Genomic DNA, 12,519 nt, shown 5'->3' on the forward strand with positions numbered 1-12,519 from the left:
TACACAGACACAGTTTAGGGGCTGTTAGTACTGTTAGTGTTGCTGGTTTAAAGGCGGGAAAACTCTGCCCCTCCACTTCACGATCGTACCTTTTATACAGAACAGTGAGGCGGCATAACAGAGCAATATTCCCACCTTATACTTGCAGTGTTAGTAAACATGTCAAGTGAGCTTTAGAGGTGCTGGTAGGTCTAACTTTGGAAATAGCCAGGTTGGTTGTCGCCCTTTGCTTCTAGTCTTTATGCTAAACTAGGCCTGCAATCTCCTGGATACAGCTCCATACGGATCGCACAGACATGAAAGTGGTATTGATCTTATGTAATTCTTATAAGGAAAGTGAAAAAAACAACAAAACCAATGTTGACTGTTGAAGTCGCACACTTTGTATGCCCAAGCATCCACCCAGACTTCGTCTTGTAAACACCAACACACACTAGCGGGGTAAGATGCTTGTCAAAGAACCCTCAAGTCTTAATATCAATGTAAGGCAACACACCAGTGGCATCGTGACATGTCATCACAAGTTGCCATTTGTCAGCATGAACCACTGTCCTATTTCCCAATGTCAAAGTTCATCATCCCTTCAGAAAATCCAATCCAGTGTGTGCTAAATGACGCAACACTGCCTGTGTGATTTGTACTTGTGCAAATACTGTCATGCTTCCAAGTTGGTGGTTTGATTCCCAGCTCCTCCTGTCTACAGGGGGAAGTTTCCGAGAGCATGGCATTGAATCACATTGCTCCTAATGTGTGCAAATGTGACAGTATAAATAATGCGCTATGTAAAAAAGCAACAACACTAATTGTTTGCACAGGCACAACAGGTTGTGCCAATAGTGACCGTGAATACTGATTGTTATAAGCATTTAACAAAGTTATTGGTTAAATATTACCATACATACCAGTGGTGTTCGGGTTTTAGATCCATACCTACAAAAATCATGTTTACATTACATTTTTGCTGATTTTCAAATACATCAGCTTAAGATTTATAATGTAGTTTAGCTTTATCAAACCTGGCAGCCAATTGTTTCCTTTCATTTCTGCAGGATATGAAAATGAAGTACTCACGTGAAACTTGCTCCAACTGATCTAGTCTGCCTTAGGTATTTATCACTGTTAGGTCCTCTTCACATCTGGCAGTAAAATGCGTCTCTGCATGTGTCTCGAATAACCACTTGTGATTGGATCTCATTTTCCCACTCCATATGCAAATAAAAATGTACACAATTTCCCATTGCAAAGTCAAAATATGTTGTTTTAAAGCTGCTATGCACTTTCCATGACTGAAATTAAAAGAAGGAATATAAAAAAATACAGACTGGGTCTATTCCTTGGCGTGTTCCGGCCAAGATGTTAGCTGCACTCTTTGGCCTAAATGGAAATCAGTCTGGGTGTTTTATATATACTCCATTTTGCCCGTTTGTTGTCACCTGTTGTGACTAGCATGCGAATAGGTACGTACACTGCTAAAGAATATGGCCATATGTGGCCAAGACCACTTTCCAAATGTGGTCTGAGTGATCTTAATGTGTCTTGGGTGCATTCACACTTGTACTTAGAGCTGTCCAGCACTATCGCCTCAGATGCATGTTAATACCAGGTGTGAAGAGACCTTAGAGTTTCATTGGAAGTTCTCAACTGCATAACAATATTGTAACTTTACAACAATAATAAATGTAGCCTTCACATGTTTTATGGATTGTAGAAATCAATTAGGTGTAAAGGTTCCGGAAATGGATTTTCATAGCGTACCACAACCAAAGGTTTCTTAATGAGGCAGAAAAAGTACCTCCAAGTTTCCAGGGTCATTTGCTGGTATGTAGGAAAAACAATGCAGAACCACTGGTTTAGTCCTGTAATGCCCACATTTAAACCTCTGAGCCATTATTTCAATGGACAGTGCCAAATATAGTATATACTGTATATATACTCATGGACTGCATGTCCTCTACTTTCAGACTGCACCACCAGAGACACAGACAGGCGTGTCTCACTCAGCCCTGGCTGGTCACCTCTCAGCTCTGTCACTGCCCCCCCCGGGAGGGAGGTGACGGTTAGGAGGAGAAGTATTCTCAGCCAGAGTTTAGCCTGGCCCGACTGATTATGTCGTTTCATATGTACCCCAAATGGAGCTCATAAAGTTGCCACTCTACAAAGGCTGGTCCCCTCTGGGTCATCTGATAGTACTGCGTACGTGTGTGAGTGTGTGTGTAAGCAGGTGGGGGATATGTATATGTACAGTAGATACAACTCTTGTTTGTGTGCGCCTACATGTTTGCTGATGTGTGTTTATGTGCGCACACGCACGTCTGCTCGTGCACACACTGGCCATAATCAGCTCCAGATGATTTTGAGTGTCTGCCAGTTTCCCAGAATAGCAGCGCTGGTTTCCTTGCAGCCCTCCAACTGGCCTTGGCAAATATTTTAGCAACTCCATGTTTACCTTCACACTCCTTCACTCTCACTCAGTCAGTTCGTCCCTCATTCCCTGCCCCTCTCTATCGAAAATAATCTGCTTTTTCATCATTCACCCCCACTGGTCAGAAGCACATAAGCCTAATAAATAAACAGCTCATAGATGGGACGAACTCTGCAGCATGCTGGCTGCACGTGGATGCCTGAGCGAGGCTCTCCTGCTCCGATAGTGATACATTTATTGTCGTCTTTCAAGAGGCGAGCAGCTGCATCATCTGCAGTGTTTATCTCTGAGTGTCTCACAAGAAGTATGAGGCAGCTCCAGACAGCAGAGCATTACCTCTCGATGTGATCAATGAGATGTTCTGCTGAAGCATGACCTGGCCTCCTGACAAGCACCCAAAATCTAAAAGCCAACAGAGAGAGATAGAGTCTTATTATAATATACACATGCACCTTGAAGATGGTGTTGATAAAGCTTTGTCGGGGTAATGCCTCACCTTGGAAACGCTAATCTGTTTTCACAATGTGTCTCAAAGTCCTTCTAATATATTCACCCTGCCGTCTGTAAACCAGTGGTTCCCAACTGGTGGGTTGCAGTCCAAAAGTGGCTCGCAGGTCCATTCTGATGGAGCCAAAGTGACTCACAGCCATGTCAAGTTTGTGAAAAACACACTCTTTATTTAAGTACAGTGAATTGGCCGCAAAGAGCTTTTATTTTTAAGTGCAATTTCCTGCTATAGTGTATGATATTTGTTTCATTTCTAAAAAACAGTAACTAGTTTATTATGTGGCCATTTTTAATAAGATTAGGGATAAAGAACTGCTTTTTAATTATCAGTGAAGGGGGGTGGCTGGGTATTCTTTTTGACCCTCCCCAAAGCTACAAATATTTTTCTTGTCTTTCTAGTCTTGCTCATTGATGCAGAGAAAACGCATGCAGCATTTTTACCCTCATGATGTGATTAAGGAACATCGGAAGTTAAAGACCCATTGATAATTTCTGGATTTACAGTTTCTAGCTGTGATAAATGGTGTCACTGGTCATTGTGGCAATTTTTATTTTGGTGGGTTCATGGGTTTGGAAGGCATGTTTTCATTAAAAATGATCAAATATGTTAGAAAGAAAAACAATCTCGAAAACTTTTTCGAGAAAAAAAATCCCAATGCCAAAAAAAAAAAAAGAATTAACAAAAATGTAAAAAAAAAAAAAAAAAAAAAAAAAAAAAAAAAATCACCAAAACTTTTTAAAAATAACTAAAAGTTTTTAAAAATCACCAAAGGTTTTAAAAAATCACCAAAAATTTTAGGTCATGTAAGCCCTCAATGTCTTGAAATCCTAGAAACACCCCTGGTTTTGACTAAATGCACTTTATTCATGCAAATGTTATATGTTATACGATACTAAGTCCACTTGTTATCTACATTTTGTCAAATAAAATTGTATATGTGGTAATTTCTCTTATATGCCGACTGTGAACTAATGACTAAGGAGAAATGTGACCCAGCGGCTGCACCAGTTGGAAACCACTGCTCTAAACTACAGATGGAAGTCTGAGCTAGCTGTCCTGCTGGTGCCACCTGTCTGTTTTCTTGTTAAAGAACGCACATGTTAATCTTCACATTGTGTTTACTTAAAGCAAACAAGAAGCACACTAATGCTTTTTCTCTACCTCTTTTCGCAGTGCCGTCCATCCAAAGGAAGGAGGCGGGGCTACTGCTGGTGCGTAGACAAATACGGGCAGCCTCTGCCGGGCTACGACGGCAGGGAGCGGGGCGAGACACAGTGCTACAACCTGGAGAGCAAATGAGAGGGACGACGAGTGGACGGAGAGAGGAAGACAGAGAATACAAGGGGGGGCGGGGGAGAAAGAAGGAGAGAGAAAGCCTACTTTGCTCTTGCATGTAGTTTTATGTAAACATTTGAAGGGGCTCTGGACCTTTGATTTCAGGTCCCATTTTTGTCAGAGTTAGGGAGAGGGGAGGGGGAAGGGGTGGAGCACAGCCTCGGCGACTGGCCAAGCCTCCTGTCCATCACAGCTATCTGTCCTGTGCTTAGGGAACTTTTATCCTTTCTTTAAAAAAAAAACAACTAAGCTGAAAGCTAAGAGAAAATGGGAAGAGAGGGAGAATCCTACCATCTGCACTATTCTTTTAGAGAGAGAAAGGAGGGACTTTTCCACTCACTTTAAAGAGGACTCGATTGTGACTGTGACCCAAAAAACCGCACCACCACCATTTCTATTGTGTGTCTGTCTGTGAGTGTGTAGCCGCAAGTCTGTGTCTGTGTGTGTGTGTGTGTGTGTGTGTGTCTTAAGGTGTGAGCACCTGCATAACATACGTGTGCACAGCTGCATGTCTGTGCAAGATGGCGTGCGAGTGAGTGCTTTCCAAAAAGTGTTTATTTGTGTAAATACTGTATGTTACTAAGCTCGGTTTAGAGACCGCCCGTCCCCAGCCCCCTGCTCCATTAAACAATGCAGAAAATAAAAAAATGCTCTCTGGCTCAGGGTCCATTTTGAAGTGAAGGATTATGGGATGGCAGGGCTTTGACTTTTTATCAAGCAACAAGGGCCCTCCTTGCTGCCTCTGGCTTGTCCCTCGCCCCCGCTACTGGGAAGGGAATCGAGGCTGCCATGCAGTTACAGTGCCTTAAAACCAGATCTTTCCACGCCTACCCTCCCCTTCACCCCCTGTAGTCCTCGAATAAGGGAATACTTCACTAAAATGTATCTTCTGATTATCAAATACTCATCCCACGCAGCGTTGAAATGTGGCTCTGAAAGACTTGCTTATATATGTTGGACAGCAGCTGCAGTTTATTAGGATTAACAACAGCCACGGTGAATGTAAAGGGTGATCAAGCAAAAATGGCATTAAAACATAAAAAAAACTTCTGAAACCACCCCATGTGCAAAAAATGCAGGTGTAGAAAGTGTGAAGTAAAAGTTATGTTTTGTGCTATGTTTTGGAACATACTGAAGAAATGGGTCGACAAAGGACATAAAGATGAAAAATTGACAGCTATAAAAATAACAATTTAATCAATCTAGGAAATGTTGTATTACTTATCCAAGCATCTGCTATCACAGCTTCCATTCAACCAAAAGAAAGATGCAACTCATCGGTTTGTGCAAAATTACTTCAAATAACAGCTAACATGAACACATCAGGTTGAATAATGAAGCAAATGTGAAACAGGAATTTATTCGGCTATCCGGCAATCCAATTATGGCTAAAGGTGCAGCCACTTTGCATAAAGATGGACATCTTGCGCTTTTGGAGCAACAGTTTGCACTGTAACAATTAGGACAGTAGAGCTACATTATCAATTTCCCACCCTCTGCACCTCTCCGACCCCATCACGAGCAGCACCGTTGATCATTGGCACACATATTAGCACACACAGTTGTCAATCATGATGCCACACTCCCATTTTATAGCATCAAATTAGAACTCAAACAAACTTCAAGGTGATGTTTTTTTGACATCTACTTGAGTATTTAGTTTGGCCTATGTCCCATCCACTAACATGGGAGGGGGCGGGGTTTATGACCTGCAGCCAGCCACCAAGGGGCGATCGAGATGTTTTGGCATCCCTTTCAGAAAGCTGTCATGTTCATCTTTATGCAGAGTAATTTTGGAACAGCTTTAATTGTTGTTAGCATGGTTAGCTGTTAATGTTTGCAGTTGCAAATGACCAACAGCTCAAAGTTGCACATTTTGCCATGTTTTGGCAACACTGTAAAAAGAAACTATTTGTTTTAACCTTAAAAAGGTAGCTGCTGATATGAATGTGTGGAACATAACAATCATACAGATGGACAGTGGAGAGGTGGATTATGCTGCTGCAGTGGTTTGACAAGTTTCCATGGACATTTTGATACTTCTGTGTGACTACAGCTGCCATTCTCGGTGAAAGAGAGAGTTACAACTTTTTCAGAGCCACTTTTTAAGCTGACGGGGGAGTATTTCAAATTCAAAGGGTAGATTGTTGGTGGAGTATTATTATAAGGTGCTCACATGCCTCCCTGCTGTCTTCGGGATCAGTTTAGTGTTCTGTCTCTTTCCCACTACCTACTGTTCCTGTCCACATCCCTGTCCAAGTTCTGCTGTAGCTCTAACCTGCTCTCCTTTGTCCGCTTTCCCGTCCTTGTCCGTCATGCAGCTCCAGTGCTGAGGTCTTCCAGTCCTTCATGTCTGTGCCCCCTGTCTTAAAATTTGTCCTTGTCTGTGTGCCTGATCCCATGTCCAACCCACTAACCCGAGCTGTCAGTCCCCACCCCAGCACTCCGCCCCACCTCCGGTCCTCTTCCTGTCAGTGGTGCAACCTGGTGTAGGCTTGTTTGAACGGGGCGAGCCTGGTGTGACCGCCCGCCCTGCCGCAGGTGCCAGCTGCCCCTATGCTTCAAGCCCAAGCACAAGCACTTAAAGCACTTTAGCTGCGCCGCTACTCGTCAATGCATGCAGTTAAAGACAATTGGACCTATCTGGATCTGCATACCTTTCCTTCGAGGTAATGTCAGATGAAACAGTGTGATACTGTAAGAAAACAATAATAAACCAGGGAGGAGGGGGAAAAAAAGAAACACGAAGCTACACCAGGACTTCTGACAGCAAACTTAGCGAACACCCCTCAGAAAATTTTCCATTCAATGCAACTATTTTCTTTTTTGTTGTTGTTGTTTTTGTTTCTTTGAAAAATGCTTGTATGATCGTATGCCAACAAATCTCCACAAGGTGGACACAGCACCAAATATGCATTCACACAAGTGGTAGGGGGTCTGAGGGAGGAGGCGGGGTACTCCCCGAGGAGCTTCCTGCCCGATGCTCTCCCACATCCTGTGTAAAGACTTGAAAAGTGGAGAGCGTGCCGACAAAGAATGCTTGCCCAGTAGCTTGGTAGCATGAAATCGGCTGTACACTTCCTTTAATAGAGAGCAGCAACTTACAACCAACCTGTTGGTGCTATATCCCATCTATTCAAAGACTTGATGTAAGGGGAGGAACATACATACAAATATGTTTAAGCTATTCCCTCCCTAATATTTGTAAGTGTGTCTTTTTATATTATTCATCTTATTACTGGGAAAGGATACAGCACCAACAGGTTGGTTGTAATTTGTATTATTATTATTATTATTATTATTATTATTATTATTATTAGTATTATTATTATTATTTCCTGGCCAGCTATGTGTCTGACTAGACATCATGTACAGTACTTAAAACTAAAAATTATTTATCTGAGAAAGAATTATAAGCTGATCCAAACTAGGTTTTCTTATGAACAATTCAGTGACTCACCGATTGCACAGCAAAGTCTATTTGATTCAGTGTATTTTGGGGAATATAATCACTAATGAATGTTTTATTTTGTAATGAACCGTTTCCTTCTGTTGCTCAGCAGGGTCATTTGTAAGCTCTGTGCCCAGCAGGCCAGTTTCAGCCTCGGGGCAAAAACAAAATTGTGTCAGTCAGGCACTCAGGTCTCTGGTCATGTTAGTTTACTGCTTCTTAAAGGGATAGTTTGGATTTTTTTAAGTGGGGTCTAATGGGGCATGTATTCATAGTCAATGTATAATCAACGTAGGTGTCAGTCGGCATGCGCCCAGTTTTGTAGGCCGTTAACAGCTTCAGTTCCCCATGTATGCTTCTGTCAAAGCCACCGGATTTGATTGAGAAAAAACGTAATTTTAGCTTGCTGAACACAGGGGCTGCTGGTGGACGGCTGCTTTGATCACTTCGTTATTTGGTGTTATTGTGTGACTTCGTTGAATCCCAATTAACCATCTTAAAGACAAGAGTCACACGATAACAAACTGATTAACTGATGGAGGCAGCGGTAGACCAGCAGCTAATGTGTTCAGTGATGTTAAATCACTGATTTTACTAATGGAAACTGGCTTCAAAAGAGCAATAAATGGCTTTGTTTTCCCACTGGGAATCACTTCCTGACAACTAGGTAAAGCAGGCATACACTTTAACTGATATTGATTATTTTAGTAGGGACTTTTGTTAATGTGGTTAAAATATGTTTTTTTGGACCTCTCCACAGCAGTACATTGCTCAGCTTCCCTGTCAGACTCCTGCCTGATTCTCCAAACTGAGGGCATGCCGACTGACATCTATTGTAATTTACTGACTGTGTACCCTATATAACCCCACTTAAAAAAAAATGAACTGTCCCTTTAAGGCCAGTGAACCTCTCACCTCTCAGTGAGTCACTTCTCTCCGTGCATACCCAGCCATCCCGCCTCAGTCTGTTAGTGCAGAGCCAGGGTCACACTAATGTAACGTCACTTTTGATTTTTTTTTTTTTTTTAATCTTTTTCCCTGCTGGTCATGTTAAGAATCTCTCTGTTCACGGGTAAATGTATTTTGTTTTTCTTTTCAAGTTTATCCTTCAAAGAGTTTTTTTTTTTGATTCAAGCTTTTCATGATACTAAACTAGAAATCACACAGCTATTATTTTCTCTGAGAAAGGAAATGATTTTGATTCAAAATATAATTTGTATTTAATGTCTTTTTTTAAATAAAAAGTGAACACATTTTAAGATACTGTCTCCGATGTTTTTCATACTTTTAACATCACTGGGAAGGAGCTGGCTTGTGTTGTCATCAGCAGCTAATAGGCCCCAGCTTCATTTTCTGCAGGCAATCAGAACACAAATTTGCTCCTGTTGAAGTCCTTGAATGCAATCAGGCTCCCCTCAGTCTTGGGATGTGTCAATAAGGATAAAGCAAAGGTTCAATTTGTAAAGAATAAAAATAAATCTGGTGGTGCCAGGCAGGCTGGCAGTGGGCACGAGAGGTTGAAGTGAATTCCTGTGCCCGACCAAAGCAAACAGAGAGCGGGTCAAAAGGCAGCGTGGAGCTGCATGTCCCCGCGAACCGCCCTAAAGTTAGACAAGGACCTCCACTTTAGATCACCGTGATAACACTGCACACAAACACGCCTAATATAGAAAATGTGGAGTGCATCCACACACAGGCTTTCATAATCAGATGAAGTTGTTATGATTCTTGTGTTTTGCCACCTATGGATGTTTGTGCTTGAGGTGAAAGAGAGGCCACGAGCACATAGCTGAGGTTAATGTTTTTATTAAATATATCACTTTTTTTCTTCTTACATTACATCTCAATTACAAAAGTGTACATACACACGTGTGAGCAGTTAGTCACTTTGGAATAGACTCACATAAACAATAATTCTCTCTCCAACAGCAGCATGTAGATAGAGCGGAGGCGTCACGCGTCATTGCGCGACTCGCTCTTTGTGGTCATGTGTTCTTGGTCAGAGAGAACAGCAACATGTAAAGTAAAATAGCAAGTCTTTTGTCTTTTTTTTGACGGATACAACAATACATGTGACAGTAGACACATAAATATCGGAGGTAGGTAAATGTAGAAATACCCGTCTGAGAGGCGCCTGTCATGCTATCTGCAGCCCCATGGAATCATGGGAAATGTTTTCTGAGTACTGTTTTAAGGATTCCCGACTGAGAGTTTTGCATTCACGGACAAGATCATGTGTAACATTAGGAAAAAAAAATAACAATAACAAAACAAAATTAACAATGGCAACAATGTGAAAATAAATCCTAAAAACAACATTTAGAAATACTTCTAAATGACATTTGGTCACTCAGTGCTTTTGTTCTTGCTTGGTTTGTCACAAACCAAACCTCCAGACAACTCCTTTAAGGGTAGAGCGAGCTCAACTCAGCAGTGGAGTTACTCAGGGCCAAGATACATATATACACTTTATACACCCATAAAAATAACAATATAATAACAATAAGGCAAAAACAAATTATATAAATACTCAAAAAATAATTACAAATAACAAATGAAATAAAGTTGAAATAAATAAGGCTGAAGAGTAATAGTAAATTCATCAATATTCAAATCTTTTTTCAGAAAAACAAAAATAGATTTTTTTTCTCTTTGGGACGGGTGTTTGAAGAGGAGGGAGGGAAGGGTTCAGGGTGGTTGCAATGACAGTGTACCTGAATTAAACACCACCATGGACATGATCAATAAATAAACAGCTATCAAAAAGGGGAAAAATCAGTGGCTTGCTTCTTCTTCTTATTTTTGTGAGATCTGCATCAGTGGTTGATCGCTTTAAGGGCACTCAGCATCTGCAGGCAGGTCGGTCGAACCTATAATTTTCTTGCCGTTCCAGGAGCTTACACACCAGCATCTACCCCTCTGTCCGTCCAGAGAGGATTCACACTGCAAGAGGGAACAGAAAGAGATTTTTTTATTATTATTTTAATGCTTTCATTTTTATTCCAGATGTCACATGTATGGACATGCAGCTGGGTGACATCACACACTCACTGCTACAATCAGTTTAAAGCTGTGGTTGACACAATCTTGGCTCACACACAGACACACACACACAAGTTGGTGAGATTCTTTCAGTGGAGTCATGAATACACACTGCTGAGAGACACCCACCTGTTTGGGTTTATAAAGCCCGTGTTTGTCACAGTTGGGGAGGTAGAATCTCGTTAATTTGTCTCCTAGTTTCTGCTGGGATTTGGCAATTTTGTCCAAGGCTCTCTGCAGCTCCACATGACAGGGCCCCTGCACAGAGGGTGACAGAAGAGTTAACTGCGCTCCATTCCAACACACAGAAATAATAATCAACATCACTTTTTTTTATCAGCAAGCACGTGGGCTGACATCAAAACTTGTAATAACAAGCGTCCCCATTCTCTCTCGCTCTCTCTACACCCTCTCCTCAAGTAGGACACGAGCTCCCCCTTGTGGTACACGCGTCCTCTTCCACTTAAACCTCCCCCAAAAACTTTTAGTAACATATTACACACTGGATTTCACAGATTCCACACAATGATGCTGGATCAGCGTTTGGGACTCACCTGTTCCACCAGTTTCTTGCGGATGGCGACGAGTTTAGCTTTCATGCTCTCCTGAGCGTCGGCTGCAGCCCGCGGGTCGTAGGGCTTAGTGTGGCCGGGGAGGTAGTGGCTGGAGCCGGGGTCCGAGACGATGGCTGTGTTCTCCATCTCAGCCTCTGGCTCTCCCTGATCTGGAGAAAGAAATGAATGAATATGAAGCAGAACTGCCTGGATGTGACTGTTTTAGAGCAGTCGTGTGTTTTTTTTTATTTAAAGAAAGAAAGATTTGCTGGAACACATGGGTAAATTTGGAGGTTTATAGGCCTACCTTGTGTCTGGGGTTCGGGGGTCGGCTCGGGCGCACTGCTCGCCGTGCACACCGCTTGTCCCCGGGTGAGGGAGTGCAGAGGCCGGGGGTCGCCGGGTCTCGGGGTGCACCTCAGTCCGGAGCCGCACGGTGCCGTGTAGATCCCGCACAGCTCATCAGCCTTCAGGGCGCAGGCGAGGCAGCATCCACAGCCGGGCTCCCGCAACACCTCGGCGCATCCGGGCGCCACCGCTGGACACTGGCTCAGCTTCTCCGGAGAACACTGCGCGCATCGGATCGGCTCCGGGCTCACCACCGGGGACCCCAGCGTTCCTGTGGCCAGCACGGAGCACACCGCTGCCACTACGACGTGCTTCAAATATAATCCATCCATGGCCAACATGGTGAGCTGGATATTAAATATAGGCTATAAAAATGTAGAGCAAGGTTTGATCAGCAGGCAGAAAAAGCCGGATTCCCACGGTTCTTGCTCAGTTGTGTCTTTCGTTTGATTTTGGGAAAATGTCTAACTGTGCGTTGCGCGCAGCCGTATTTATAGCCGGGTCCTCTGTGAGTGTTTGACGCATCGGCGTTATGAATGATTTCTGAAAAGAAGGTGTGATGATACGATGGGCTCTGATTGGCCGCCTATGGCCGGTCATCCAGCTCATTTGAATACAACAATCACGTCAATATTTATTTTGGAACAGGCAGTGCTTGCACGTATCGCCGACGAGTGACGACACCAGTGTTTGATGTTGCAGTCAAGGACCCCCCTTTTCTCACCCGGGTGCTACACTAAACTACTTTACCCCTCAGTGTCAGCTACAACACAGGCAGTGAGTTTCTGTTTGTCTCCACGAGTTGAGACGAGAACAAATCCACACAGCGTCACTGGACCTCGTTTAAATCGATTTCAGA

General features: G+C 42.9%; 2 protein-coding genes across 2 annotated transcripts in view; one reads left to right on the top strand and one right to left on the bottom strand.

Annotated features, from left to right (window-relative positions):
* Positions 1–7,487, top strand: part of igfbp3 (insulin-like growth factor binding protein 3) — a 29,153-nt gene extending 21,666 nt beyond the window's left edge. Inside the window, exon 4 of the mRNA XM_042483852.1 lies at positions 4,104–7,487. Coding sequence (XP_042339786.1) covers positions 4,104–4,229 — 126 coding nt within the window. The 3' untranslated portion in view covers positions 4,230–7,487. The remainder of the gene's footprint in view (positions 1–4,103) is intronic.
* Positions 7,488–9,506: 2,019 nt separating this feature from the next.
* LOC121962715 (insulin-like growth factor-binding protein 1) lies at positions 9,507–12,157 on the bottom strand. Its single transcript, XM_042512976.1, has 4 exons — positions 11,620–12,157; positions 11,313–11,482; positions 10,888–11,016; positions 9,507–10,659 (listed from the first exon to the last, which is right to left on the bottom strand). The coding sequence occupies exons 1-4, from the start codon at positions 11,999–12,001 to the stop codon at positions 10,549–10,551; spliced, it is 792 nt and encodes a 263-aa protein (XP_042368910.1). The 5' UTR covers positions 12,002–12,157; the 3' UTR covers positions 9,507–10,548.
* Between the last annotated feature and the right edge of the window lie 362 nt (positions 12,158–12,519).

This window comes from Plectropomus leopardus, chromosome 3 (assembly GCF_008729295.1).
Source record: "Plectropomus leopardus isolate mb chromosome 3, YSFRI_Pleo_2.0, whole genome shotgun sequence".
NCBI lineage: Eukaryota > Metazoa > Chordata > Actinopteri > Perciformes > Serranidae > Plectropomus > Plectropomus leopardus.